General features: G+C 37.4%; 1 protein-coding gene and 1 pseudogene across 14 annotated transcripts in view; one reads left to right on the top strand and one right to left on the bottom strand.

Moving 5' to 3' along the window:
- The window catches only part of BBS9 (Bardet-Biedl syndrome 9), a 453,760-nt gene that overhangs the window by 141,510 nt on the left and 286,799 nt on the right, over positions 1 to 25,451 (bottom strand). Inside the window, exon 20 of one of the 14 annotated variants that reach the window (XM_045495280.1) lies at positions 7,309 to 7,416. The exons of the other annotated variants lie outside the window; for them this stretch is intronic. Coding sequence (XP_045351236.1) covers positions 7,357 to 7,416 — 60 coding nt within the window. The 3' untranslated portion in view covers positions 7,309 to 7,356. Of the gene's footprint in view, positions 1 to 7,308; positions 7,417 to 25,451 lie in introns of those variants that run through there. 14 annotated transcript variants of the gene reach the window in all.
- Positions 9,284 to 25,451, top strand: part of LOC123604877 — a 40,621-nt pseudogene continuing 24,453 nt past the window's right edge.

The raw sequence follows: 25,451 nt of genomic DNA, 5'->3' as shown, positions 1-25,451 counted from the left end.
GTTTCTTTGGCTTTTTAAACTTTTATTTTAATTCCAGTTAAAATAATTGATATTTGTGGCATCTGTATTTGTTCTATTCAAAAACTTGAAAAAGAAAAAAGAAAAACTTGAACTCTTTGGGTGATATTACATCTTGCCACTTTTCAATCAAAGGCTCATCTGACACTGTGGGAAACTCAGAGACATTATTTAATGGGATTCTATATTCATGATCCTACATTCATTTTCTTATCTCTGACAGCAATCCTAAACTTTCCATTTGATCTAAAAGACATAGCTATTTACCCATACCTAAGATACAAAAAACAAATACTTCAGGGGAGAGAGAGAAAAAACAAGGGACATCCTGGTTCTGACTCGAATTTTGCTTTTTTTAACTCTAAAAAAATAGTCATAGAACAAAGTAAAAGAGTCTTCCAGTTACAGCTTAAAAATGACTCTTTGTAAAGGACTAATATAAATGAGTACAGGCACAGGTTAGAGGAAAGATTCATCTTATTTCTTTTGTTACATGTCTTTCCTTCCATTCATAATTTCAGCAATACAGCTGCCACTGTGAAAACAATGCTGTCTTAATTAAAAGTATATATTTCTTTAAGTTTTTTTTTTATTAACTTTTGAGAGAGAGAGAGAGAGAGTGAGAGAGCACAAGTGGACGAGGAGCACAGAGAAAGAGAGGGAAAGAGAGAGCCCCAACCCCCATGTGGGGGTGGAACCCAGGAACCAAACTGCAAGATTATGACCCGAGCCCCAACTCAGATGCTTAACTGACTGAGCCACCCAGGTGCCCCGCATGTTTTTCTTTTCATACACAATCAATTCCAGTTCCTACATTCAAATTCAAAACCTGTGAGAAATTTGAAGTTACCAAATAGTTTCAAGGACTTAAAACTTAGAACTTCAATTTTTAAAACTTACCATCCCTAATTCAGTCCCAAGATACTTAGTTGCCTTTCCTCTGTGTACTATAACTAAAAATATTTGTTATCTCCAAGATAAAACAGACATTGTTTACCAAAGAACACTAATATCACATAAACACATCTTAAATTAATGGGGGGTGTGTGTGCGTGTATGCACATGCATGTGTTTGTGTCTGATCCCATGCTTCTGCTTTGATAGTGTTAGTCCTCAGCACAATAATTTTATTATCTCCGCATACTCGAAATCCTCCTGAAATAGCTTGTTATTAAATACATAAAGGCAGATTTTTGATTTACTCAATAGTACTAATTAAATAACTTCCTTTTTTATATTGTAACAAAATATGTTGAGCCAAATAAGCAACCACTTATCACTAACAGCTCTGTTAGAACAGAACAGAAAGGAGGCCAACCCAGATTTTACTTACAATCCCCTGTGGTTCTGATCTTGTGTTAGTTGGAACTCCAATTCAACACTGATGTTGCCTTTTTTGAAAAAGTCAACAGCCTAGTTACCACACCACATGGGGGTGGTTTTCACCATTAACAGTTTTCTATTGTCTCTAATGCCATGGTTAATTATTGCTATGGGGATAATTTTGCTGAAATAAAATCTAGGAAAAACAACTTTAACTTTCTCAGACTGCCATGGGTAAGAGGTGGGACACAGAGGCAATACTTTGAAGTAGGGGGGAAACGGGATAATTTGTGAAAGATTTCCTTCTGGTTTAGTAAATGGACTTTCTCTGTGGTACAAACATATTATCTAGTCAGAAGCAGATTTTACCTGGAAAATGATGGAGGGCCTTAGTGATCCAGAACCTCTACTTTATCTCATCAGGAACACAGAAGTTTCCTGACAGTCACGACCACTGCACAGGCTGTGCTGCTGTTATTTTATGTTCCCTCCCATTTACATCCTAATTCAGCATCACCATCCAAAGATGAGGAAGTAAGGTTTGGGGAGATGGAGTGGCTTGCCCAAGGTCTTTGCATAAGTGAGCATCAGAGCCAGGGAACACCTGTGCACTGGGTGCCCAAAGACACTAAAAGTAGCTGGCATTTTATGAGTACTTGGCATACCTCACCTCACTTAACCTTCACAAGTTGGTGAACTGGATATTAGGGGTATTGACTCCCTTTACAGAAGAAAACCGAGCCTCAGCAGAATTGTCACTTGCCGTGGTCTTTATAGTTCATCAGAATTGTGCTGATACCAGAGAGAGAAACCTTTACCCTGGGTTTGAGTTTTGAAAGGCCAGAGTCCTCCCTGTACTCCTCTCCGTGGGTACAATAGTCCATAAGGTCAAGGAAATGTATTAACCAAGAATCCTGCATTCCCTTTCTAGACATGCTCTGATTAGCTCAGAATTCCCTGCCAAACTGCCCTAAGCTCATCTCTACAGCCTCTGTGGGCCTCTTCCCCAAATCCCTCCCTAGAGATGACTTTAGAGCAGGTGCCACATGCTCACAAGTCTATGCCCAAGGGGTGGACAAGGGGTGGCTTTCTGGGTAGGAAAGACATAGCCTGGACTTGTCAGCTGGCATGTCAACACTTTGTAGTGTGAGACAGAGGCAGGGGAAAGCTACAGACACAGAATGTAAGCTTGGGTCCCACTCTCCTTATGTAACCATGTTGTACGCAGAACTCTGAGGTATCCAAGTATTCAAATTCCAACATGACCTGCCAGATCATTATAAAGGTATATTTGTCGGGATAGAAACAATTAGCTTGATTTATAACTTTTAAAAATGTGTCCACATAGCATATGTGAGCCATCACTTGGATTCTTCCCTCAAGCCCCACAAATGTTAGGCTGGGGCCTGCAGCTAGTAAATGGCAGAGCTAAAACCTGAGAACAAGTCTGTTTGACTCTAGAGAGAATACTCCGTTATCTTTGACACCTATTCACCCACAGCAGAGCAGCTGTTGTGATCTAGGTAGTTTGACTCCAACACTAGAGATAAATCACGATTTGTCTAAAGCAATCATTATAATCCCATCCCTCTTGGCAATGACTGGCTCAGGGACTTAGCCTAAGATATCCAATATTCATCATTACTCCAGTTTCAGAGATTGCCTCCAAAATGAGCGGCTGACCCAATACAGGCCAGAAAGAAATAAGGAAAAGTCTGTTGGAGGCTCTTAGAATTTACTTCCTCCAAGAATAAGCCTCTAGATGTCACATGCAGCTGTGGGATCCAGCACGGCTGTAGACATCTCACTACTACCAGCCCGAGGATGAAACCAAAACACAGAGGAAGGCAAAGCCAAGAGAGTCACCAGGCAACCGAACGGAAGCCACTGGACAGACAACCCTAAATCCTCTGGACTTTCAGTTATATGGGCCCACACACTGCCTTACTGTTTAAGCCAGTCTGAGTTGGGTTCCAGTCACTGACAATCCAAAGCATCCCTAACTGGTAGATCTCAAAACCCACACTCTTAACCACTAGACAACACTGCCTCCCTTGCAGAGCAGGCAGGAAGACGTGAGGGGCAGGGGCAAACCTGACCCCTGACAAGGAGTCAAAAGGCTCTTAAGTCCTGCTTAAGTCCAGAGTAAAACATGTACTTAGATCCAGTCTCGCACTGTCAGTACAGCAAGGGCCACTCAGCCCTTCTTCCCTTTAGCTCAGCTGCTTTGTGGATGGAGACAGAGATGAACCCTCCAGAACATAACATCATCTGAAAAGCATAAAGAACGTGCCTTGTCTAATGGCACAGCCTTTCTTACCCCAGCACTGCAGTTGAGGTCTAGCCTGGTTTCCAGCTCTTTAAAATCTCAGTCATATGCAACAGCAGGGATTTTTACAAAAATCCTATGGTTTATAGAGCCATAAGTAAAGCAGGTGTTATTTTAAAGGAAAATCTTTCTAAATTGTCCTCCAACTCCACTGCCTTCTTAAATGGAGTGCATTTCTCATAATTTAATCTTTTCCTGATGACTCAAAGAAGTCACTATTATGAACATCAATTGTTGTATTGGGCTGTACATTCATCCAGCTGGAAGAAATTATAAAGAGGTGGAAAGCTCTTTTGATCCTACACTACGTAGCTATAACTATTGCACAATTGTTGCTTTTGTATCTAATTTTATAGCTGCTGTCTTCTTTCTTCTATTCACACAATCAGTTGTTACTTCCCACTGGTGCTAAATTGTCCACCTATAATAGCCCTCTTACCTTTAAAATTTATTACATTTATTCTACAGTGTGTTATTAAATACATGAAACACTAAGAATGCATTGTTTTTAATAATATTTAATAATAAATATCATTTCCTGAACACTTGGTATGTTGCATTAGTTACATTCAGAGTTTTGTGTCCATCATGTCATTTAGTACTCAACCCTATTATCCCTACTAGAGAAATGAGAACATTGAGGCTGCCTGCAGTAAACCGGGTGACTTTCCCAAGGTTAGACAGAGGTTAGGGCAAAGTCTGAAATGAGGATATACAGAATCTTCCTATAGGTAAAGTGCAAATACCATTTTGGTTATTCAGAATATTGCGGTTCTTGGTGAGAAAAGAGAAGATCAAAATTTCAGAAAGACAGTGTTATTGTGGAAGGTAAACTCAGAAATAAATTCAATTCTATAAACTGGCATTTAAAAAAGAGGTACTTCTATTATTGGCCAAACATGATACAATTTGTTCTTAATTCCTATTGTAAAAAGGAAACAGGCCTAATAAATATATCTGAATGGGTGTGCTTACCTCAGCTTAAATATGTTTCATTTCCAGATTATATATGGAGAAAAAGGTCCCAGAAAATGCCCTTGTTCTCTAACACAGACACATGCTATGCCCTCCAATGATACAAAATCTTACTAATCAAATTTTAGGAATTTTTCATAGTAAAAGTCTCAAGAACAGTCAAACTTGAGGCCATTCTAAGCCCTCACTGTTGGCTTCCTGTCATTGAGACCTCTCTACACCCAGCCCCCAATGCCTCCCTAGGGCTCTAGGCCCTATGACCACTCCAGCTACGCTTTACTGGGTAACTTAGCTATTTACTGGTGAAGCATGCTGAGTTTCAAACAGTGAAATTACATGTTTTGGAAAACCAACCTGCCTGTAACCAACACTATTTTAGTACCGATCTACTTGCTATGGGTGGTAATTCATGCACACACCCCTGCCCCCCACCCACTTTACTGCTGACTTTACAGAAGCCCCAGGGAATAAATAATGCATTATGTTCTCCCCAAAATTAATCATTCAAGGCGACATCCCTTTCTAAAGCAGAGGCAAAAATCCACTTCTATGATGCAAGTACCATAACCAACCTCAAATACAAGAAGCCAAGATACAGGATTTCACCCTTTTCTCCTGCCTTTCCTGCCCCCATGTAGCCAATGAATACTTAATGAAAGACAATGGAGCTCTGGAACCAGACTACTGGCATTCTGCTTTGGCAGTTAAGACATGTGACCTTGGGCTACTTACTTAATTTCTCTAGACTTGAGTCTAGCTCCAAAATGGGAATAATAATAATAATAATACCTATCCCATTGTTCTTTAGAAGGAAATGAGTTGATTTATGTGAAGCGCTTTAAACAGACTGAATACAAATTAAGTGTTCAATAAATGTTAGTTATTGTTCTTATTATTCTATGCCAGGCCCTCTGTCAGATACTAGGGAGACAGCAATGAATGAGACTAACATGGGTCCTGCCCCATGGAGTTTTAGACCCACAGATTTGGCACCAGTTCTGACAGTATATGATCAAACTGTCTTAGATTCTCATTCTTTAGAAGGAAGAAAATAACTCTATTCAATGTTCGGTTTTGGTTTAGTATAACAATCATCATTAACACATCAAATCATTTCGACTTTACTGAGTGCTTATTACATGCCCAGGCATTGGGCCAACTGCCTTACAGTATTACTTCATTTAATCCTTACAACAGTGTCATATTATCCTAATTTTACAGCTTGGGAAACTGAGGAATGGTGAGATCAAGTAACTCCCAGAATTCAGATCCAGGTCAGTCTGACTCTAGAGCCACTATTCTAGATCCCTACCCCATGCTGCCTTCGTAACAGTAAATGAGGGACTACACACAAGAGCCCTTGAAGTGGAAAACTGCCAAGACGAAGGGAATCCACTCAGACTATATCTCAAGCTGAAGAGTCAATCCCAGCCTAAGAGAATGTGCGTAGGTCACTAGAAAGCCCAGGAAACAAAGGATATACATTAGAGTCCTGAGCTGAGGAAATATCTGGAGGTTTGAACAGAGCTGAGATCAGGGCACTGGGGAGCCAAAGGAACAGTGGCCCTGGAACTGGCAAGAACACCCATCAACGCAAGTCCTTGTTATCCCTTATGGTAGGCAACGCTGCAGCTGACAGGGGAAAAGAGGCCAGAAACCTGGCAGCTAGGAATCGGAGTGATGGAACATCAAAGGCAGGAGGCCTTCCACCTCCATTTCACTGGCCAGAACTGTAGCACATGTCCACTCTGAGCTGAGTGAGAGCCTAGAATATGGAGCTTTAAAAATGAGGTACTGGGGCACCTGGGTAGCTCAGTCAGTTGAGCATCCAACTCTTGGTTTCAGCTCAGGTCATGATCTCACGGTTCGTGGATTCGAGCCCTGCATCGGGCTCTGTGCTGACAGTGCAGAGCCTGCTTGGGATTCTCTCTCTCCCTCTCTTTCTGCCCCTCCCCTGCTATCGTCTCTCTCTCTCAAAATAAATAAATTTAAAAAATAAAAAAATAAAAATAAATATGAGGTACCAATAAAACTTCACCCACCCACTCCTTTCCCCAACTCCCACAAAAAATTGGAGTTCCACTAATAAATAAGAAAAAGAATACTGGATATCATATAGGCAACCTGAAGTGCCTGAACAACACGGATTCACCTTTCCTTCTTCATTAAAATTAGCTATGATTCTTTAATATTTTTTTGGAAATTCCCAAAAGTAATGTATCTATTGCACCTAGGGCTAAAGCTATCCAAAGTCAGCATTGGTTTAAAATTCACAGAAATTCTCTAGTAGACACATGACCCATAGATAGCATCCATCTCAGATTACCAACCTAATCATTCCACATCAAAAAAACTTTTCTTTCAGCAGATCAATGGTAAATTTCTGTAAAACAATAGTAAATATACTCAGTAGCAAATGATGGAAGATATTTATGGGAAAAGTCTTTCTGGAAACAATTAGATGATTAATCTTCTACCAAGCATCCAAATCAGATCTAGATTTTCTATACACAAAATTTTTTTAATGTCAAAACAATACCAAAGTCAACTCAAGCCATGACTACTGAAAATGTAGACTTTGTTTATTATTTAGTGTACTAAGCATTGCAAATGTTAATTGTAATGAGGTTTGTCCTCTGCAGTATCAGGTCTGACTTCCTCTGAAGTCTGTTTCTTGGTGATGTGCCCACTGGGGTTGCTTTTCTGCAGCTTCAATAATTAATTGAGGATCTCAGGCCTCTCATTATAATATCAGTCTGTGGCCATCTGGCCTAGAAGTGAAGAGAGAAGATTGCCAATTAAGAATAAAGTGGGATATTATGGTTTGTCTCTTCTTTCACATCTTTAGCAATCTTTGTTTTTCTGTTTTTTCCTCCATGATAATGTGCAAAAAACAAAATCCTAAAAATACTCGCATGGCCTTTGGATGGATGCTCTTAAGGTCTGATTCTGGCCTTTGATAATATGACATGCTTCTTTGCTTATGCTATAAATACATTAGTTTCTTTACCACCCATCTTTGTCCCCTGCCCCCACTACTAGTACTAAGCAGCTTTCAGTTGGTAGCAGGGCTTGCCACCTTTGGCCTAATATAGGGTGAAATGAGCCTCACAGTCAACTCAGACTAAATCTGTTCTCCACATGTTCAGGACTTGTCCGGATGCCAGTTGGAAGACCTCTGATGTGCTCAACACTAGATCCTGTCTGGGAATTGATGTGCCTCACACCAAGGCAGTCAGCCTGAGTCTTCATGCTAGGTCTGCTCACCACTCACCCCAACAGCATGAGAGGAAGTGGCTGATCCTGGAAAATGTGGTATTGTCTTTTTGATAGAATGGCAGAAATACACACAAGACATTGGAGAAGGCAAGAACTAAGCCACATTCTCATTTAATCATTTTCTTCCTTTCTTGGCCAAACACCAGGTTTCCAACTATAAGTAAAACTTAAGTGAAGGCCTTAATATTCTTTCAGATATGCTGTTTGTCAAATGTGATCATGAGACTGAGCACGTACCAAACTAACGTTTGGTTTTAGATTTGGTTTTATGGTAGTTATGACATTTAACATTGTAAGGGAGTTTTGAGCTCTTTCAAGAAAATAGAGTTAATATTCAATTTTATTATTGATTGTTAATATTAATTAACTAAATACTAATGCTTAAATATTCACTTAATATTTAATATTAGAATATTAACTGATTGATAATACTCTGGACTCAGAATTATATCCTGATATTAGACACAGGAACACAGAAAATTTTGGCTCATGTAAGTTATTCTCTTCTCTCACAAGGATTGCACTTTTAGGGCCTCCCATATTCATTTATAAAATATTGTGACTTGGTCTCTATGATAAAAGAGGTGGTGTTGTTGTTGTTGTTGTCTTAATCTCAAGCAACCATATGCCAGAAGCTCGTGTCAAATAGACATAAATTTGAGATTCTACATCTGGTGTATTACTGAAAGAATGATAATATAATTATACATTACAACTTCAAAAATGTATTAATACCATTTAGATGGGTTAACACAGTTTTAACAAAGTGAGGAGCAGTTTGATAAACAGAGAGCATTCTAATTATATGATAAAAACATGAGCTTTCTATGCTCCAGCTTCTCACTCTGGTCACAGAGGTCTTATTAACTTTATAAATCAACATACAAGTAGTATACTAAGTATACTTACCATGGTATACCAGTATTTCTGATATAAATCAATACATGTGTTTCTACAGAACTTCCTATTCTGCAAAACTGCCTACTGAAAATAACGGGGCATATAGAAGGAAAGGGACTATGGACAAACCACTCAAAACTTATGTAATTCTGTAATCAGAGCTCTAACTAAAATAATAACAGTTCTAGTAGTAATATTAGCACAGTTCAATATCCACTGGTATTTGCATCCAGCAATGTCAAAGTCAATGCTTTACAGCCTTAAAACCCAGGCTCATGCTTCCTCCTTCCTACCCAGGTCCTTGCATGGATTCATTTATAGTAGAGACCAGAGGCCTCAAAATTCAGAATCTGGCCTAGGGATCTGACCTAGAATATAACCTTCCTCCTCTTCTTCCTCTCCCTCCTGCTACTCCCTTTCCCCACAACATTACACACTGTTTTTTAAACACAGGGAAAGATGCACTCTCTCTACCTGCAGCTTCCCCAGGTAACTATAGAGGAAAATGCAGCAGTTCTTGAAGCAACTAAACAAGCCACTACTTGTGTTAAAGTAAGAGCCTTCTGCAAGATTTTCAACTTATATCTCAAGGTCTCCGTGTACTGATAAGTCTTTTTCTTTAGTTATGAAAGAGCTTAAAGTATGTTGTAGAACAGACTATACTGGGCATCTATTCTTCACCAGTGACAGACTCTAAAGCATGGACTAGAACTCCCCTAATAAAAAGGCAGTTTGTTTGACCTCCCATCGTGTGATGTTCTGGGCTCTTACTTAAGATCACTAAGCCTCGACCCTGGCATAAATCCAAGCCGGAACTCATTTAATAATACACGTGCTCTTGGAGCCAAGACATCTGTGTGTTACAATGACATGCAAGTTACAAAGGAGTGTTTATATCTCACTCTAGTATAACGTGAACATTTAGCTGTTGCAAATCAGCTTTCTATAATGACTAGTCCTTACTTAAAGGATTTATTACACTTCCCATTAAAGTCCTTAGCAATGTACAATAAATTTATATGCCCTGATTAAGTTGCTCATTGCTGCAACTCCAGAGGTGCTAAGATAAGACAGTAGCTAAACATGTTGAAAAATAGGGTAAACTGTAAACTAATGTATATTGTATGAAATGACTATAATACCATATTAAACCTCTTTCAAATAACTTTTCATTTTATCTCCCTGAATAACAGAGTCACTGTTCTCCAAAACTGACAATGAAAAAACAGTTCTACAGCAGAATAGAATGATCCTCCTGCTCTTAAGAGCTATCAAGATGCAGACTGGTTTGGATTTGGGGAGACACCAGCAACAGTGGTGGTCATCTCTATTCGGTGGTCCTAGTGAAATACAGATGTGTAAGGTCACACTCTGACCCAATACACTGCACCACAGCGTCACCCTTCAAAAGGCAAAGCTGAAATTCTGGCCAGGGTTGCCTTAGGGCGAGAGAAGAAGAGAGTAATTATCTTTCAAACCAGAGAAGGTAATGGAAAAGGTCATTTCTGAGGTCAGAAGACCAATTCAAACAGCTCATCAATTCAAACACCTTCTCTAATTTTTTAACTACTTCTCCTTGTGGTGAGCACAGTTTGAACTCTTTGTTTTGGTAACTCATAAACCTCTGCTGATGACTTCTTTTCTTGGGCATTCACTTTTTTAAAAAGTTATAATCCATGTTCACATAAAAAAGGGACGGGTGTCACATGTACCCTGTTTTGGCTTGATTACAGGTCAATACTTGCTAACAGGACTACAGGAAAATGCCTCCAAAATGAACTCCTTACAAGTCAAAATGAGAATCAACACTTTCCATATTTTTTAAGAACAATGTGCATGTTTATGTATATATATAATATGGCTTCCAAAGTGGAATAAAATGCTAAGATTCTTTGTAGCACTACAGATGATTTCACACTGATCAGAAACTTTTTTATATGTAATTCTATGTTGCATTCGTAAGAACACACTAAAAAGGATATAATATCCTTGGAAGACAAACAATATTTAAAGTATGGAGTCCAAAGATAAGGATGATATACAGGTTCCCAGAGGGAAAGTTGGAAACAGAAGATAGGATAACTGGATTTAGGAGAACTGCAGTGACAAAACTAGTCCTCCACCAGGCTCACAATATGCAAAGATGAAGACTTCCATATTTCCTTTCATGCATCAGCAGACAGAATGACTCCTTTCCCATCTCCATCTTTTTATCAAACCCAAATCAAGGAGTTCCGGTGAATAGTTACACACTGAAAGGTTTGGCTATTAAGGCATTTGGCTAAGACAAAGTCCATTTTCATGAAAACCAACCTCCAAATCATAAATTCTTGACAAAATTGCCAGCTCTCCTACAAAAGAGTCAATTTTTTATAGAAATGACTATATGAACCACCCATTTACTCATATACAAGGCGTGACAGTAGAATAAGGAGACCAATTCCATAAGCCACTGTAAAAACTAATTCCATTAACTTTTCGTGCATGACATATAAGACGCCAAAAATGCTTTATGTTTCCAATAGACTTTCTTAGTTTTCAAAGCTATTTCTTAGGAAGACTTTTTTTTTTTTTTATTTCTGCATATATTTGCATACTGTGAAAACTGAATAAGGACCAATACAGCTGAAAACAGCTTATAACTCTAACCAGACCTGGGCTAATCTGATAAGGATCAAGCTCATGAAATAAATATAAGTGATCATGTCATCTTTAATGTATACCTTCTTTGAGGGACAGTAATCCTCAAATTTGGTGTATTTACAATGGAGCTTCCTATCATTGACGTTGATTTGTGAGGTGCTAATTACCTTTTCCTTCCCAACCAAATGAAAGTAATAATTTGTCACACAAAATCAGACTTGCTTCCATTTGAATCAATTGAAATACTTTAGCTTAATTAAAAAAAACTTTCTAAAATTATTAATTTTTACTCCCCCTAATTCCACTACAAACTTAATACTTTGGTGAAATGTTTCCAAAGTACTTCAAATACATACGACTGAAACTATCTTGAGCACATTTTAGTTTTAAAAAGTTCCTACTTGTATTCTACATATAGCTTACACACCACAAACCACACTTGCTTCTTCTCCATGCTTTATGTTACAGCCTGAATTATGCAAACCATTGTTATCTTAATCTCTTTCCTGTTCTTTGACAAACATAATACAATAATTAGTATCAAGGGCTTTTAGACCAAGAGTTCATGGATTCAACTGTCAAACTGACTGAATGTGAAAATTTCTTAGAAGTATATGCCAGGGATGGTTGAAAACATTCCTATAATTGATGGGCAATTTTTATGGGTTGAGCTGAGATAACCTACAAAAGGAATGCCTTTAATTCATCTTAAACTTTCTGAGCTCCACAAAAAATGAATCAAAGTCTTCATAATGGATTCTTAGGAAACAAAACAAATCAAAAAGGTAATGAGATAAAACAAAAGTCATCAAAGTGCACATTAGTTCCAACTGAAAGGGATAATAACCATGTGAATACTAACCTTCTGGTATAATAGAAATATCAGACCAAGAAATGCAAAAAAAGTGGATGTTTAAGCTTCAGGCTTTACTTAGAAGAATACTCAAGATCTCAAAGAGAACATTCTAAAAAAGCACATATATTTTATGTAGTAATAATGCAAAATATCACTGAATGACTAATTAAGTTTCCACAAGCTGTTATTGGGATTCTCATTTTATGAACAAACACATTAAAGTATTATTAATTACTCCATCATAAATAAAAAGAAGTACAATATAAAAGGTTGCACTTATTCTTCCTCCCCTCCACTTTTATTAAAAAATGTGGCATGCATCACTGTATAAGCTTAAGGCATACAGCATGACGGCTTGATTTATATATACTATGAAATGATCACCACAATAAGATCCATCATCTCATATAGATATAATAAAAAGGAAAGAAGAAAATGTTCGTGATAACTCCTAGGATTTACTCTCCTAACACCTTTCTTATATATCACACAGCAGTATTAACTGTAGTCATCATCTTGCACATTATATCTCTAGTACTTATTTGTCTTCTAACTAGAAGTTTGTACCTTCTGACCACTTTCTTCCAATTCCCACTCTCCTACCTACCACCTCTGGTAAACGACCACAAGTCTGATTTTTTTTCTATGAGTTTGTGTTTTTGTTTTTTCATGGTTTTCTTTTTTTTTTTTTTTAATTTCACATATAAATGAGATCATAAAGTATCTGTCTCTCTCTAGGTGACTTATTTCAATGGTGCTGGGATACTTAGATATTGGCATGTAAAAGAAGGAAACTGGACCCATCTCACACCACTCACAAAAATTAACTCAAAGTGGATTAGACATAAATGTAAAACCTGAAACCATGAAATTCCTGAAGAAAATATAGCAATAAAGCCCCCTGACACGGGTCTGGGTAATGATGTTTTGGATATGACGCCTAAAGCACAAGCAACAAAATCAAAAAGAATCCAGTGGGATTACATCAAACTAAAAAGCTTCTATAAAGCGAAAGAAGCCATCAACAAAGTGAAAAGACAACCTATGGAATGGGAGAAAGGATTTTCAAACCATATATCTGATATGGAGTTAATACCCAAAATATATAAAGAAATCATATAACTCAATAGCAAAAAAAAAAAAGGGGGGGGGGGAGGGCAAAAAACCTGAATAAACATTTTTCCAAAGAAAATATACAAAAAACCAACAGGTTACATGAGAAGATGCTCAATATCACTAATCATTAGGGAAATGCAAATTAAAATCACACTTCTTGATTAGGTGACACAGGCAACATGGTCTTTGAGAATACAACTGAACTATTTTAAACTACGTAAAAATTAAGTCCTAGGACATGTAGGTGGTTCAGTCAGTTGGGCATCCAACTCTTGATTTCAGTTCAGGTCACAATATCATGGTCTTGAAATCAAGCCCCGCATCAGGCTCCACGCTCGGCTTAGGAGCCTGCTTGAGATTCTCTCTCTCCTTCTCCTTCCACCCCTCCCTCATCTGTACGTGCACGCACTCACTCTCTCTCTCTCTCTCAAAAAAAAAAAAAAAAAAAAATGAAGTCTTAAAATCCTAAGCCTTACACTGGCATGGCAAGTAACACATATTGTCTAAATCAATCTTCAACAGCCTTTTAGAGTAGGCAAGGACAAGTGGTATTCTCAATTTATAGATGAAGAAAAGATTCAAATAGTAGCTGACCTGCTCAAAATCACCCTACAAATTGTTGGCAACAGCATTAATTTTTTCCTCTCATTCCACTATCTCAGGCTGCAGGTACCCAAGAAAAAGCTGACTTGTGTTCAAAATTTCAATTTCCTTGTTTATTCTCTGGAAATTCATATGTTGCCCACTTTTTCCAAAATCCAGCATGCTACTAAGCATTATTAAAATCCAAAGATAGGGGCGCCTGGGTGGCGCAGTCGGTTAAGCGTCCGACTTCAGCCGGGTCACGATCTCGCGGTCCGTGAGTTCAAGCCCCGCGTCGGGCTCTGGGCTGATGGCTCAGAGCCTGGAGCCTGTTTCCAATTCTGTGTCTCCCTCTCTCTCTGCCCCTCCCCCGTTCATGCTCTGTCTCTCTCTGTCCCAAAAATAAATAAAAACGTTGAGAAAAAAAAAAAAAAAAAAAAAAAAAAACAAAGATAATGCTGTGTGCAAAGTCTTTTTGCTTCTTTCTCAACTAGCTAGATAGGGATTAGATTCCAGATTTGGATGGTTTTATTTAATTACACTTCTCTTTGAAATATTTTTGGTTCTTATGAGTTTGGTCTACCTCATCTAACGGTATATTGATGGACCCTGGAATTTTTCCTTGTTCAAGAATGCCTAATGTCTCTCTAACATGAATTAGCCTAATGTTTTGTAATTCAGTAGTTTTTTTAGCTTCTTGATAAATGACTTCTTGGGAAAGTAAATACTGAAATTCTAAGTTTATTGACCTCCAATCCCTGAGGTCATCCAAAGCCCCCTAAAACTGAGAATTACAGCCCACAACCCTGCATGCACTACACAGTAGCATCCTCACCAACACTAGCCCACATTTAGTAGTATTTATGTGTTAAAAGGGATGCCCCAGCTGTAATTCACTTATAAATAAATACTATAATTGGCCCATTACTTATAAAACAAAGGCCACTAAGAAAATAGGGATGAAAGTTGCTCTATGTTGGCTATGACCACACTGACATCATATATTGATGAGGTCAAAAAAAGCCAAAGAATGTTAGGTATCATTAAGAAGAATACTGATGACACTAATATCTCATATTTGTACAGTACTTTATAATTTACAATGCACTTTAAAATAAATTAACTACACAACTCTATGAGATACGTTTTATATTTCCATTCTTCAGTGGATGACACTATGGTTTAGAAATACTAAGAGACTTTTCCAAGATTATATAGCTAGAAAACTGCCAGCCCTAAACTCCAAATCTTTTTGTACTATACCAATGGAAAATGTTTACTGATTTCACATCAAATTTCCCCTTGGTTTACCATGTTCTAGACAAGCACGTCATGTAAAACCTACCCACTAACGTTGATGTCATCTGCTTTGCCCATCTCACAGCCAGTTCCTTGTGCCCTACTCTAGATATCAGAAAAGACTAAAGAAGGTGCTCCTTTAAGAAGCAAAAAGAAAGAGGGACCATGGGTGTGGGTACAGCCTTATAGAGACAGAAAGGATTCAGTGTGGAAAGCTGGGAAGGAAAATGTTGAATCTATGAAATTATGGATGGCACAGAAAGATAATAGCATTTTCCCCAAAAATAATAAGAGTAAAAGGGCATTCTCTGAAATCCGGACAAGTCCATTTGATATAAGCAAAACATAGTAAAAGATCACATAGGCAGTCATTCAAAAAACAAGGCACTCCACTCCAGAGCACCCCAGTACAGTTCTTGCAAGAAACAAATGTATTCAAAGTGAGCGGAACAAAACATTCATAGGAGAGCCATGTGAGTGGCAATAAGATAAAACTGCCCTTCCCAGCTGACCCAAAAAGGATAACTAGGCACGACCCTCAGAGTTGAGCAAGCCCCAGGCTTTCATACTGGATGGCCCATAAAGCTTGCTCAACAGTATAGGCATCCTGGTTGTAAATCAGCTCAAAGCTGAAAAGCTCTGTTTTCATTCTTGATTGCTCATCTACCAAAACACCAGTAGACTGTTCGAAACCCTGTGAGGACCTACTGGCTATTATAAACTAAGGTCATAAGAGTCTTTCTTCTTCAGGGGCTCTAATCATCATAATTCGATGAGCTGACTGTCCCAATTGAAGTAGAGAATAGCAGGGTACAAGAAATTTTACTTGTTGTGGGAAATTAATACCATCATAAGATCTGATCTCTGGCTCATTGTCTAGATTAATCTCTGATAACCTTCCTGTTTTCTCATTCCAGCCACACCTCAGTCTTGCAAACTGCATATAGGGCCCTTAACATAAAATGCTATTTCATAACCCTGTGCCTCTTTACACACTGTACCACCTTTCCAAAACCAGCTTAAAGGTCATCTCTTCCAAAGAGCCCTCCCTAACCTTCCCTCAGAGAATTAGTTCTCCACTGTGCTTTTTCTCCCTTTCCTTTTAGTATGAAATAGCTAAATCACACAAGGTGGTACAGAAAATAATAAATACCCAGCATGTGTAAGTCCCGTATTTGTCACTTATTTTAAGAAATTAAACATTTTAGATACAGCCAAAGCCCCTTGTGGGCCTTGCTCCCATCCTGTCACCCTCTTTTTTCTCCCGGAAGTAAGGATTCTATTCAGTATTTTGAATAGCACGTATACTTCCACTGTAAACGTATCCCTAAACAATATGTCTGATCTTTCTGCATGTTGTTAAACTTTAAAATCACACCATGGGTATTTCTCCGCGTTATGTTTTTCTCAACAATGTATTTTTGAGATTGTTTTAAATGTTGACACATTCAGCCCTGGTTAATTCATTTGAAGAGCTCTCCAAATATTGTACCAATTTGTACTTCTATTAACTGTGTATGGGAAGTTCTCACAGCTCCATATATTTACCAACATTTCATCCTATAAGACCTTTTCAACTTTTTTCAGTTTGATATGTATGAAATGGAATTTCACCGTGATTTTAATTTACATACCTTCGATTACTACCAAGGCTAAACAACTTTTTATATGTTTTTTTGGCTACTTACATTTCCTCTTTTAGAATTTTCTTTACATACCCACTGCACATTTTTCTTATTTTACATAGTTCTTTTCCATACACCTTTGCTTGTAGAACAAACTAAAATATTTTCATCTTAATTTTATTTATAGTTTCCTTTGCTGTATAAAGGTTTTATGTTTTAATATATATTAAATTTGTCAATCTTTTGTTTTAAGGACTAGCTGAGCTTCGGTAGCTTCTTTAGAAAATCATTCCCAAATCTGAGGTAATATAGATGTACTTCTCTCTTCTCTTTAAAAGCTACACCTTTCATCTCTGAGTATCTAGTTCCCTTAGGATTTATTTTTATTTCTGGTGTGAGGTAAGGATGCAACTGAACTTTTTATATACAGATAACCAATCACTTTAGTTCTATATTTAAAAAACAAAAAACCGGGGTGCCTGGATGGCTCAGTCAGTCCAGCGTGCAACTTCAGCTCAGGTCATGATCTCTCAGTCTGTGAGTTTGAGCCCCGCGTCAGGCTCTGTGCTGACAGCTCAGAGCCTGGAGCCTGTTTTCTGATCAGAATCAGAGCCTAAATTCTGTGTCTCCCTCTCTCTCTGACCCTCCCCGTTCATGCTCTGTCTCTCTCTGCCTCAAGAAAAAAAAAAAAAAAAAAAGTGCCTGGGTGGCTCAGTTGGTTAAGTATCCAACTTCAGCTCAGGTCATGATCTCATGGTTTGTGAGTTCGAGACCCATGTCCGGCTCTGTGGTGACAGCTCAGAGCCCGGAGCCTGCTTCAGATTCTGTGTCTCCCTCTCTCTCTGCCCCTCCCCGGCTCGTGTTCGTTTCTCTCTTTCTCTCTCTCTCTCAAAAATAAATAAACATTAAAACACACACACACACACACACACACAAAACTTTTATTGTGGCCCTTATCAGAAGATATTGCAATGTGCTTTTTATTTGTTCATTTGTTTTTGCCAGCAGATTTGAATTGCTAAAGAAGAGTCTGTGTCTTTTCCATTTCTGTATTTCAGAACCTAACACCATGCCAGCAAAAATACTGAATGAATTACTTGTTAAAGTACAAAAGCTATTTCTAAAGATATACCAAAAACATATGAACACTATTATCTAAGAAGCTGTCACTTCTTGTGTGTAGTAACCCTCAATATAAATCGATCTGTGTTTCTAGCTAAATAATTAATGTGAAACTCAAAAGAACCTTCCCCCCAAAACTGGAAGTTTCATAGGTAACCACACTAATGGGTCTCTGAAATTTGGCAATTCATACTAATAGTCTAACAAACATTCGTGTATAGCCACTCAAAATACCCCAGAGTTAACCAGATACAGCACCTGGCTTTGTTCAATGAACATGCTTAAGCCACTGTTTAGAAGAGTGGAATGGAAACAGAGAGGTCACAATATGCAAGCCTTGCTCTGACATTAAAAAGGGTAACATCAAGCCAAGTTTCAGTTTACCCTAATTCAATTTACCTCAGCAAAAATGACATTATATTTGGTGGTCCCTAATTATCCTTCTAGACAAGAATTAAATGTTTGAGATGGGTCTAAAGCAGAGATAACACTGTGATGGACAGAGATGGCTTCCAGAAGCCTGGACCAATCAACACATAAAAGTCGTAGACTGTTTCTTGTTCTTAATTTAATTCCTGGTATTTTGAATCATCTATTAAAATTTCCTTATTCACATATAAATATCACCACCAAAATTCATGTTAAATAAATAATGCCATAATTGCAAGTCAAGTTACACAAAAATTATCTTGATCTGCTAATGCTTGAGTGTTTCATATAGTATTCTATGTTTAAGTCATTTCAAGATTATTTGGAAAATATTTACCTGGCATTTGTTAACAAGAGGGACATGTACTAAAACTTAGGGATATCACTAAAGAAGACAGACCCTCTCCCTTTGAATAGCTCACAGCTTTGTCAACAACACAGATGTGTAATCCAAAGATCGCAATGCAGTGTCATAAATGCTGTAGTCAAGGTGGACCTAAAAAGGTGTGATGGCAAATCGAGACTTAGCAGTTGATCAGAGTCTTAAACGAATAGATCTTAAATAATTTCAGTGGGTCTAATGGTTTAGACTTAAAAAAACTAATTGCTTTTATTCATTATTTCTAGTATGAGAGTTTGAGATTTAAATTTTTTAATTATAAAGGTCAATTATATGATCCTTAAAATACTAATTTTCTGAGGCGTCTGGGTGGCTCAGTTGGTTAAACATCTGACTTAGGCTCAGGTCATGACCTCATGGTCCGTGGGTTCAAGCCCCACGTTGGGCTCTGTGCTAACAGCTCAGAGCCTGGAGCCTACTTCAGATTCTTTTCTCCCTCTCTCTCTGCCCCTCCCCTGCTCATGCTTTGTCTCTCAAAAAAAAATGTTAAAAAAAATACTAATTTTCTGAGCAATGATCATCTGAACTTGATGTCATATGATTCAAAATTGATACAATGATCATAAAAATATTGCATCCATCATTAACAGCAACAGACTAAAGTTTGTTTAATCAAAAGGCAGCTTTCTTCAAGTACACTATAATTATTCCATGCATGCAAAAATATGACCTAAGTTCATATCAAAAGTTGAACCATAAAGGTTGACCATATGTTTTTGTCATAGGACTCTTTAAGATTCAGGAAAGAGTTAAGAGTTAAGTAGCAAAAAGACAGTAGGTGGTGGCAAACCAACAATTCGTGCTTAAACCAGACAGCTCTAAACTGTAGTGGCTCCAGCTTTAGAGTGGCAACCTGCTGGGAAGTTAGGAGGTTGGCTCATCTTGACGCTGTACTTGTACAGCACTTTCCATAAAAACCCTGCAAATATGTTATCTGTCCATATCAAAGAATTGGAGAAGGCTGCTAGAGGTCAGAGGAGGACTGAGGACACTAGCCCCACGTGAACACCTGGTGCCCCCTCTGGCCCACAAAGAGTGCCCTGATAACTCTTCATGGTACCCTTGCTTTACACACAATTATCACACTGATAATTCTAAGCACTAAAGTTTTCACACATCACAAAGAGAAGGAACCAAATACTCAATGACATAAGTCATTATGAGCACATGAAATCCTCTTGGAACCAATTTCATAATTTTTATGGAAAATATATCTGCATAATGAACCGGCACTGCTAACATATTTATAATTATAATTCCTATAAGTAGTGCAAACCAGTTCCAACCACTGCAAACACAAGATGTTGTCACCCCATATCTGAAGCTTGGCATTTAATTCAATGCCTACTGGTGCATCTATATTTCAGAGAAAGGACAAAAACATTTTTGAAGGTATTAAATGATGCATTTTTAATGGTTTGTTTCCTTTAAACAGAGTCCTCGGTCTAGCCCTAACGTTCCACATATTTTACATGTAAGAACAAGAAAGGGACAAACTTTTGCTAAGGATATTCTGCAAATGGAGCATTTCATTCATTATTCCCTTAAATCTTTGAGGTAATGTCATCCCTCGTTAACAAATGAGAAAACTAGAGCTTAGAAAGTATCAAGAACTGGACGAAGGTCATAAAGCCAGTGAATGTTACAGACAGAATCTTTAAATTTGATAATTCCAAAGCTTCTTTCCCACAACGGCAGAATTAGTATACTAAAGTAGAAAAAGTGCCAAAAATGACCTTCCCCAAATGCAGTATTTATATTATGCTCAGGTTTCAGAGTTACTTTATAATGCAGTAAAAACAGTATTCCCACCAGCCTGGTCAGAGAAACAGAAATTATTATTCATTTCAAATAGTCTTTACAGAGGATGTAAGATTTCCTAATATTTCTTAAAATATCTTGATAGAAAGCTAAAAGGAAGTAATAAAGTCACAACCCTCTAATTAAAACATTTCCTTTGAACTTAGTATTTTCTGCATATTTTATGAGGTCAAAGCCACAAAATTAGTTTAAATTCATATAATATTATGTCATAACCATCACTGTACATTTTGGACCCCATTACTTAAGATCCAATAAGTAAATGAGCAGTTATGTTATTTCAAATGTAACCTCTTTTGATTAGATTACCCAGACTTTCTACTGATTTTGACATATTTATAAATAAAAAACTAGGTCACTAAATGGTTCTATGAACTAGGTTAAAATATAATAAAATCTCAGTTATTATTCAGGAAGCAGTAGACAGCAGCTCCCACTTTTCCACATCAGACGAACAGAACTGTCGTTATCTGTCTAAATGCTCAAACCCACACCATATTTCTGTTCATACATTTAGCTACAGGATCTAGCAATTTAAGTCATCGAAAATTACATGCTAAGAAAAGATGGTCCACCAAAATGTCAGGCAGCTTTTAGCATTAGGAAGCTCTCCAACGAGTTGCTTTGGTTATTTTAGCAATCTAATAACATCCTAATTTGTCTATTTTAATGAATGTATTACTGAAAAGGCAGAGATAGACAACTTTACATCAAAAATGACTGTGGCAACGTAAGTAAAAACACAAAGACTAATTTTTTGAACAAACAGGAGATAATGGTTCAGTGTTTTTAGAAAGTTGTTTGGCACCATGAATCAAGAGCTTTCTAAATGTTTTAATTTTTGGCCAAGTACATTCACTTCTAGGATCTATCCTAAGGAAATAATCAGAGATATGATCAAAGATTTATGAACAAGGATGTACATTCCTACTGATAAAAATAAAACCATGCAAAAATATAAATGTTTGAAAATTAAAAACGTTTGAAAATGATACAATATGAACAATTCTTATAAATATATCAAAAAGTAAGTTTTCCAAAAATGTTATTACATATAATTGCTAAAGAAAAACTTGGCTCAAAACCATATATACAACATGAACTTAACTTTATTTAAAAAAAAAAAAAAAAGACCAGAAGGTAAGACATTAATTGGGTTAACATGCAAATAAGGTGATAAAATTACAGATGATTTTATTCTCTTCCATATGTTTCCAAGTTTGGTACAATGATTTTTGGTAAACTGAAAAATTATTTAAGAGGTTACATTTATATCAGCCTTATTTTAGCTTCTTATATAATTCTTGCTAGCACCAACAAAATAAAAAGATACACCCCACAAAAGAAGACTCTCCTATGAATGTGGAAGAAATGCAAAACCAGGACAAGCTGACACAGAGAACCCTTGACATAATTGTATCTCTTTAGACTGAATACTAATGCTGATAGCACTAATGGAATGAAACCAGATGGCATGAATAATACATTACTTTCACCAATCGATGTTACAATGTTACAAGCTGATGGAAAATAAATGTTCAGAGTAAAAACAGAGGAAGAAATTTCAAATGCAAGTACAGTATAGCAATCCATCTAGTATCTCTACTGGACCAGGGTATGGGAGAATTGTTGCAACTCTGCCAAAAGAATGCCAAATCAGTAACAACTGTTGCTTTCTCACTGCAAAGTTGTATTCTGCCCATGATGCATCTGAGGAAAGGCATTATACAGCAGACTGTCACTGGAGGTATATTATTGATTGATACACATGTGTTTTCATGTAACTAGGTGCACCATTAACAAAAGACTCATCATGAAGCCAGGAAATGCAAATTTTTAATTGTCCATCTCTGCAATTAGTATAAAATTATATGCCGTATGTTAAAAACCAAAAATAACACAGCTATTAAAAAGTTTATTGTAGCACGCACACATTATCCATATTCCTAAGTCAAGGGTCTTCTAGCATGTAACTCTGAAGGAAATGATGCTCAGTTTTCAGTCTCTAAGTAAAGTGGCTGGGTGATTGATGGAACATGTCTCAAGGAATACATGAGCCCTCTCTTATTCACATATATGTCAGTTCCTTTCCAACTGAGGTTCTGAATACTACCAGGTAAACGGCTCCTTAATCTCAAATCCTACACGGGAAATGCAGAGGATATAATGTTCCATATGTGATACAAATGGAGGGAAATATCTTGGAAAAAAGGAAAAGCCTGTTTATCATAAAAACTTGTTTACAGGTGCTCACAGTATCTCTCTTCTTAAGCCTAATTAAAAACGATATTTTTATTTCAAATCCTCCACTTTGAATAACAAAATACACAAATTTGATTTTCCAAGAGCATTTATCTGCTAAATTCCTTCTTGTAAAACAAGAAACAAAGCCATCTTAGCAGTTTAATACTTTAATATTATGACCAAAAAGAACACCGTGAATTTGATATTCACTGATTTTCCATGGAACCCTCCTAGGTTTATCATAAAAGAAATAAGATTTATAAAATCATATCATAATGGAATTATACTGCAAAATAAAGATTTTTTAGAATAGTTTTAAGAAAACATTTCAGACACAAGTGATAGACAAACTAGAATGGGTTTGTTGGGGATATTATAAAATACCTTTGCTTTGGTGATCTTAACAAGAACAAATGTAGCCCTGAGGGGCCTTCTGGTTGACACATCAGCTCGCAAGTGGTACTTGATGTGCTCCCTGCTCCTATTTCAATGTTAATCCTCTTGAAAGCATAGAAAAATAGGCCCAGTTACAAAGCAACGCAAAGTAAGAATATTTGTCAAGTACTCAGCATACATCGGAGAGATTTCTCCTCAACATGTGGTTCAGATTCCGAACAGGAAAACGGGGTTAAGCAAAGAGAGTTCGTTGGACCTTCACAAAACATGTCCACCAAACTCCAGGTCTATCCCTTGCCTATATAGGTTTAGATAGGAGAAATTTTCATGGCCAAATGGTCTGGCCAGCTAAAACAACTAAAAAGTGAAAAAGCTGCATGCTTTCAAATCTTGCTATTAGGCAAGTAAAATCACTCTCCTAAACAGTTACTGCACAACTACTGTGTCAAAGGGAAATCAAAGTTGAAATTATAGACTATTTGTAAAATCATAAAAATAATAAAGATAGGCACATACTGGTCAATAATCTACCTTTTGGGTACTATGCTATGAACTCTCCAGACAAAAAAAAAAAAACTTTTTAATGTTTATTTATTTATTTACTTAGACAGAGAGAGAGTGCATGAGCACAAGAGGGGCAGAAAGAGACGAGAGAGAGAGAATCGCAAGCAGACTCCATGCTATCATCACAGACCCCAATGCAGGGCTCAATCCCCCGAACCACAAGATCATTGCCTGAGCCAAAATCAAGAGTTGGATGCTTAACCAACTGAGCTACCCAGGTGCCCCAGACAAAATTACATTTTTCTAATTACACTTTTTTTAATGTTTACTTATTTTTGAGACAGAGCACAAGTGGGGGAGGAGCAGAGAGAGACAGAGGGACAGAGAATCAGAAGCAGGCTCCTCGCTGATGGAAGAGAGCGCCCCATGTGGGGCAAGAAACGGCAAACCACTAGATCATGACCCGAGCCGAAGTCCGATGCTTAACTGACTGAGCCACCCAGGTGCCCCTAATTATATTTTTAAGCCTATGTTCATTTTACAATAGAAAAAACTGAGGCTTAAGGTCATGAAATAAGTGGCAGGATCCTAATAGCACCAAGCCATAATACATCTTTATTGTACCTAAATGTGTATGTTGGCAAAGCTATACTCAAAGACAAATTCATAGCTTTAAATTCTTTCAGAGTTCCAAAGAAAAATAAAAATAAATGATGCAAACATTCCAGTAAAATGTTTGAAATGGAACAAAGCAAACCTGCGTAGACAGAAAGAGAAAAACTAACAGATTCAGAACATAATGATTATTGATAAATAAATAATAGCTCTGGTTAAATTTTTTAAAATCCCATGGCAAAATTACCCCTCTCCAAAAAAAAAGTGGGCAAGTGAAGACAACACAAAGCTAATAAAGAAAAAGACAACAACAAATAAAGGTGGTATTTTCTTTAAAAGGGAGAAATACACTTTGTCAACGTATGTCAAAGTGTGCTTCCAGTGTTCTATAGAAAGTTAATAGATGCTACACACACACACACACACACACACACACACACACGAAAGCATTCAATGTCTAAATTTGGGAAATTCTGGGCTCAACAAAGTGAACCAGTTATTTCTAATGTTTCTCCTCATCTTTAATCTGCTAGAGGTTATTGTTAATCTCCAAAGGACTCTTTATTTGACAGGAGGATCATTTCACACCTTTAAAAAATATTTTAAGAGCGCCTGGGTGGTTCAGTAGGTTAAGCTTCGGACTTTTGATTCCAGCTCAGGGCATGAACTCACAGTCATGAGATTGAGCCCTGCATCTACTTAAGATTCTCTCTCTCCCTCTGCCCCTCCCCAACTTGCACATACATGCTCTCTTGCTCTCTCTCTCTTTTCTCTCTCTCAAAATAAAAAAAAAGAAAAAGAAAAAGAAAAGAAAAGAAAAGAAAAGAAAAGAAAAGAAAAGAATATTTTATGGGGTGCCTGAGTGGCTCAGTCGGTTGAGCATCCAACTCTTGATTTCAACACAGGTCATGATTCCAGAGCAGTGAGACTGAGCCCCACAGTTGGGCTCCACACTTAGTGTGGAGCCTGCTTAAG

This window comes from Leopardus geoffroyi, chromosome A2, assembly GCF_018350155.1.
Source record: "Leopardus geoffroyi isolate Oge1 chromosome A2, O.geoffroyi_Oge1_pat1.0, whole genome shotgun sequence".
Lineage (NCBI taxonomy): Eukaryota > Metazoa > Chordata > Mammalia > Carnivora > Felidae > Leopardus > Leopardus geoffroyi.
The sequence above is the reverse complement of the archived record's forward strand: the minus strand, read 5'-3'. Positions and strand labels throughout refer to the sequence as shown.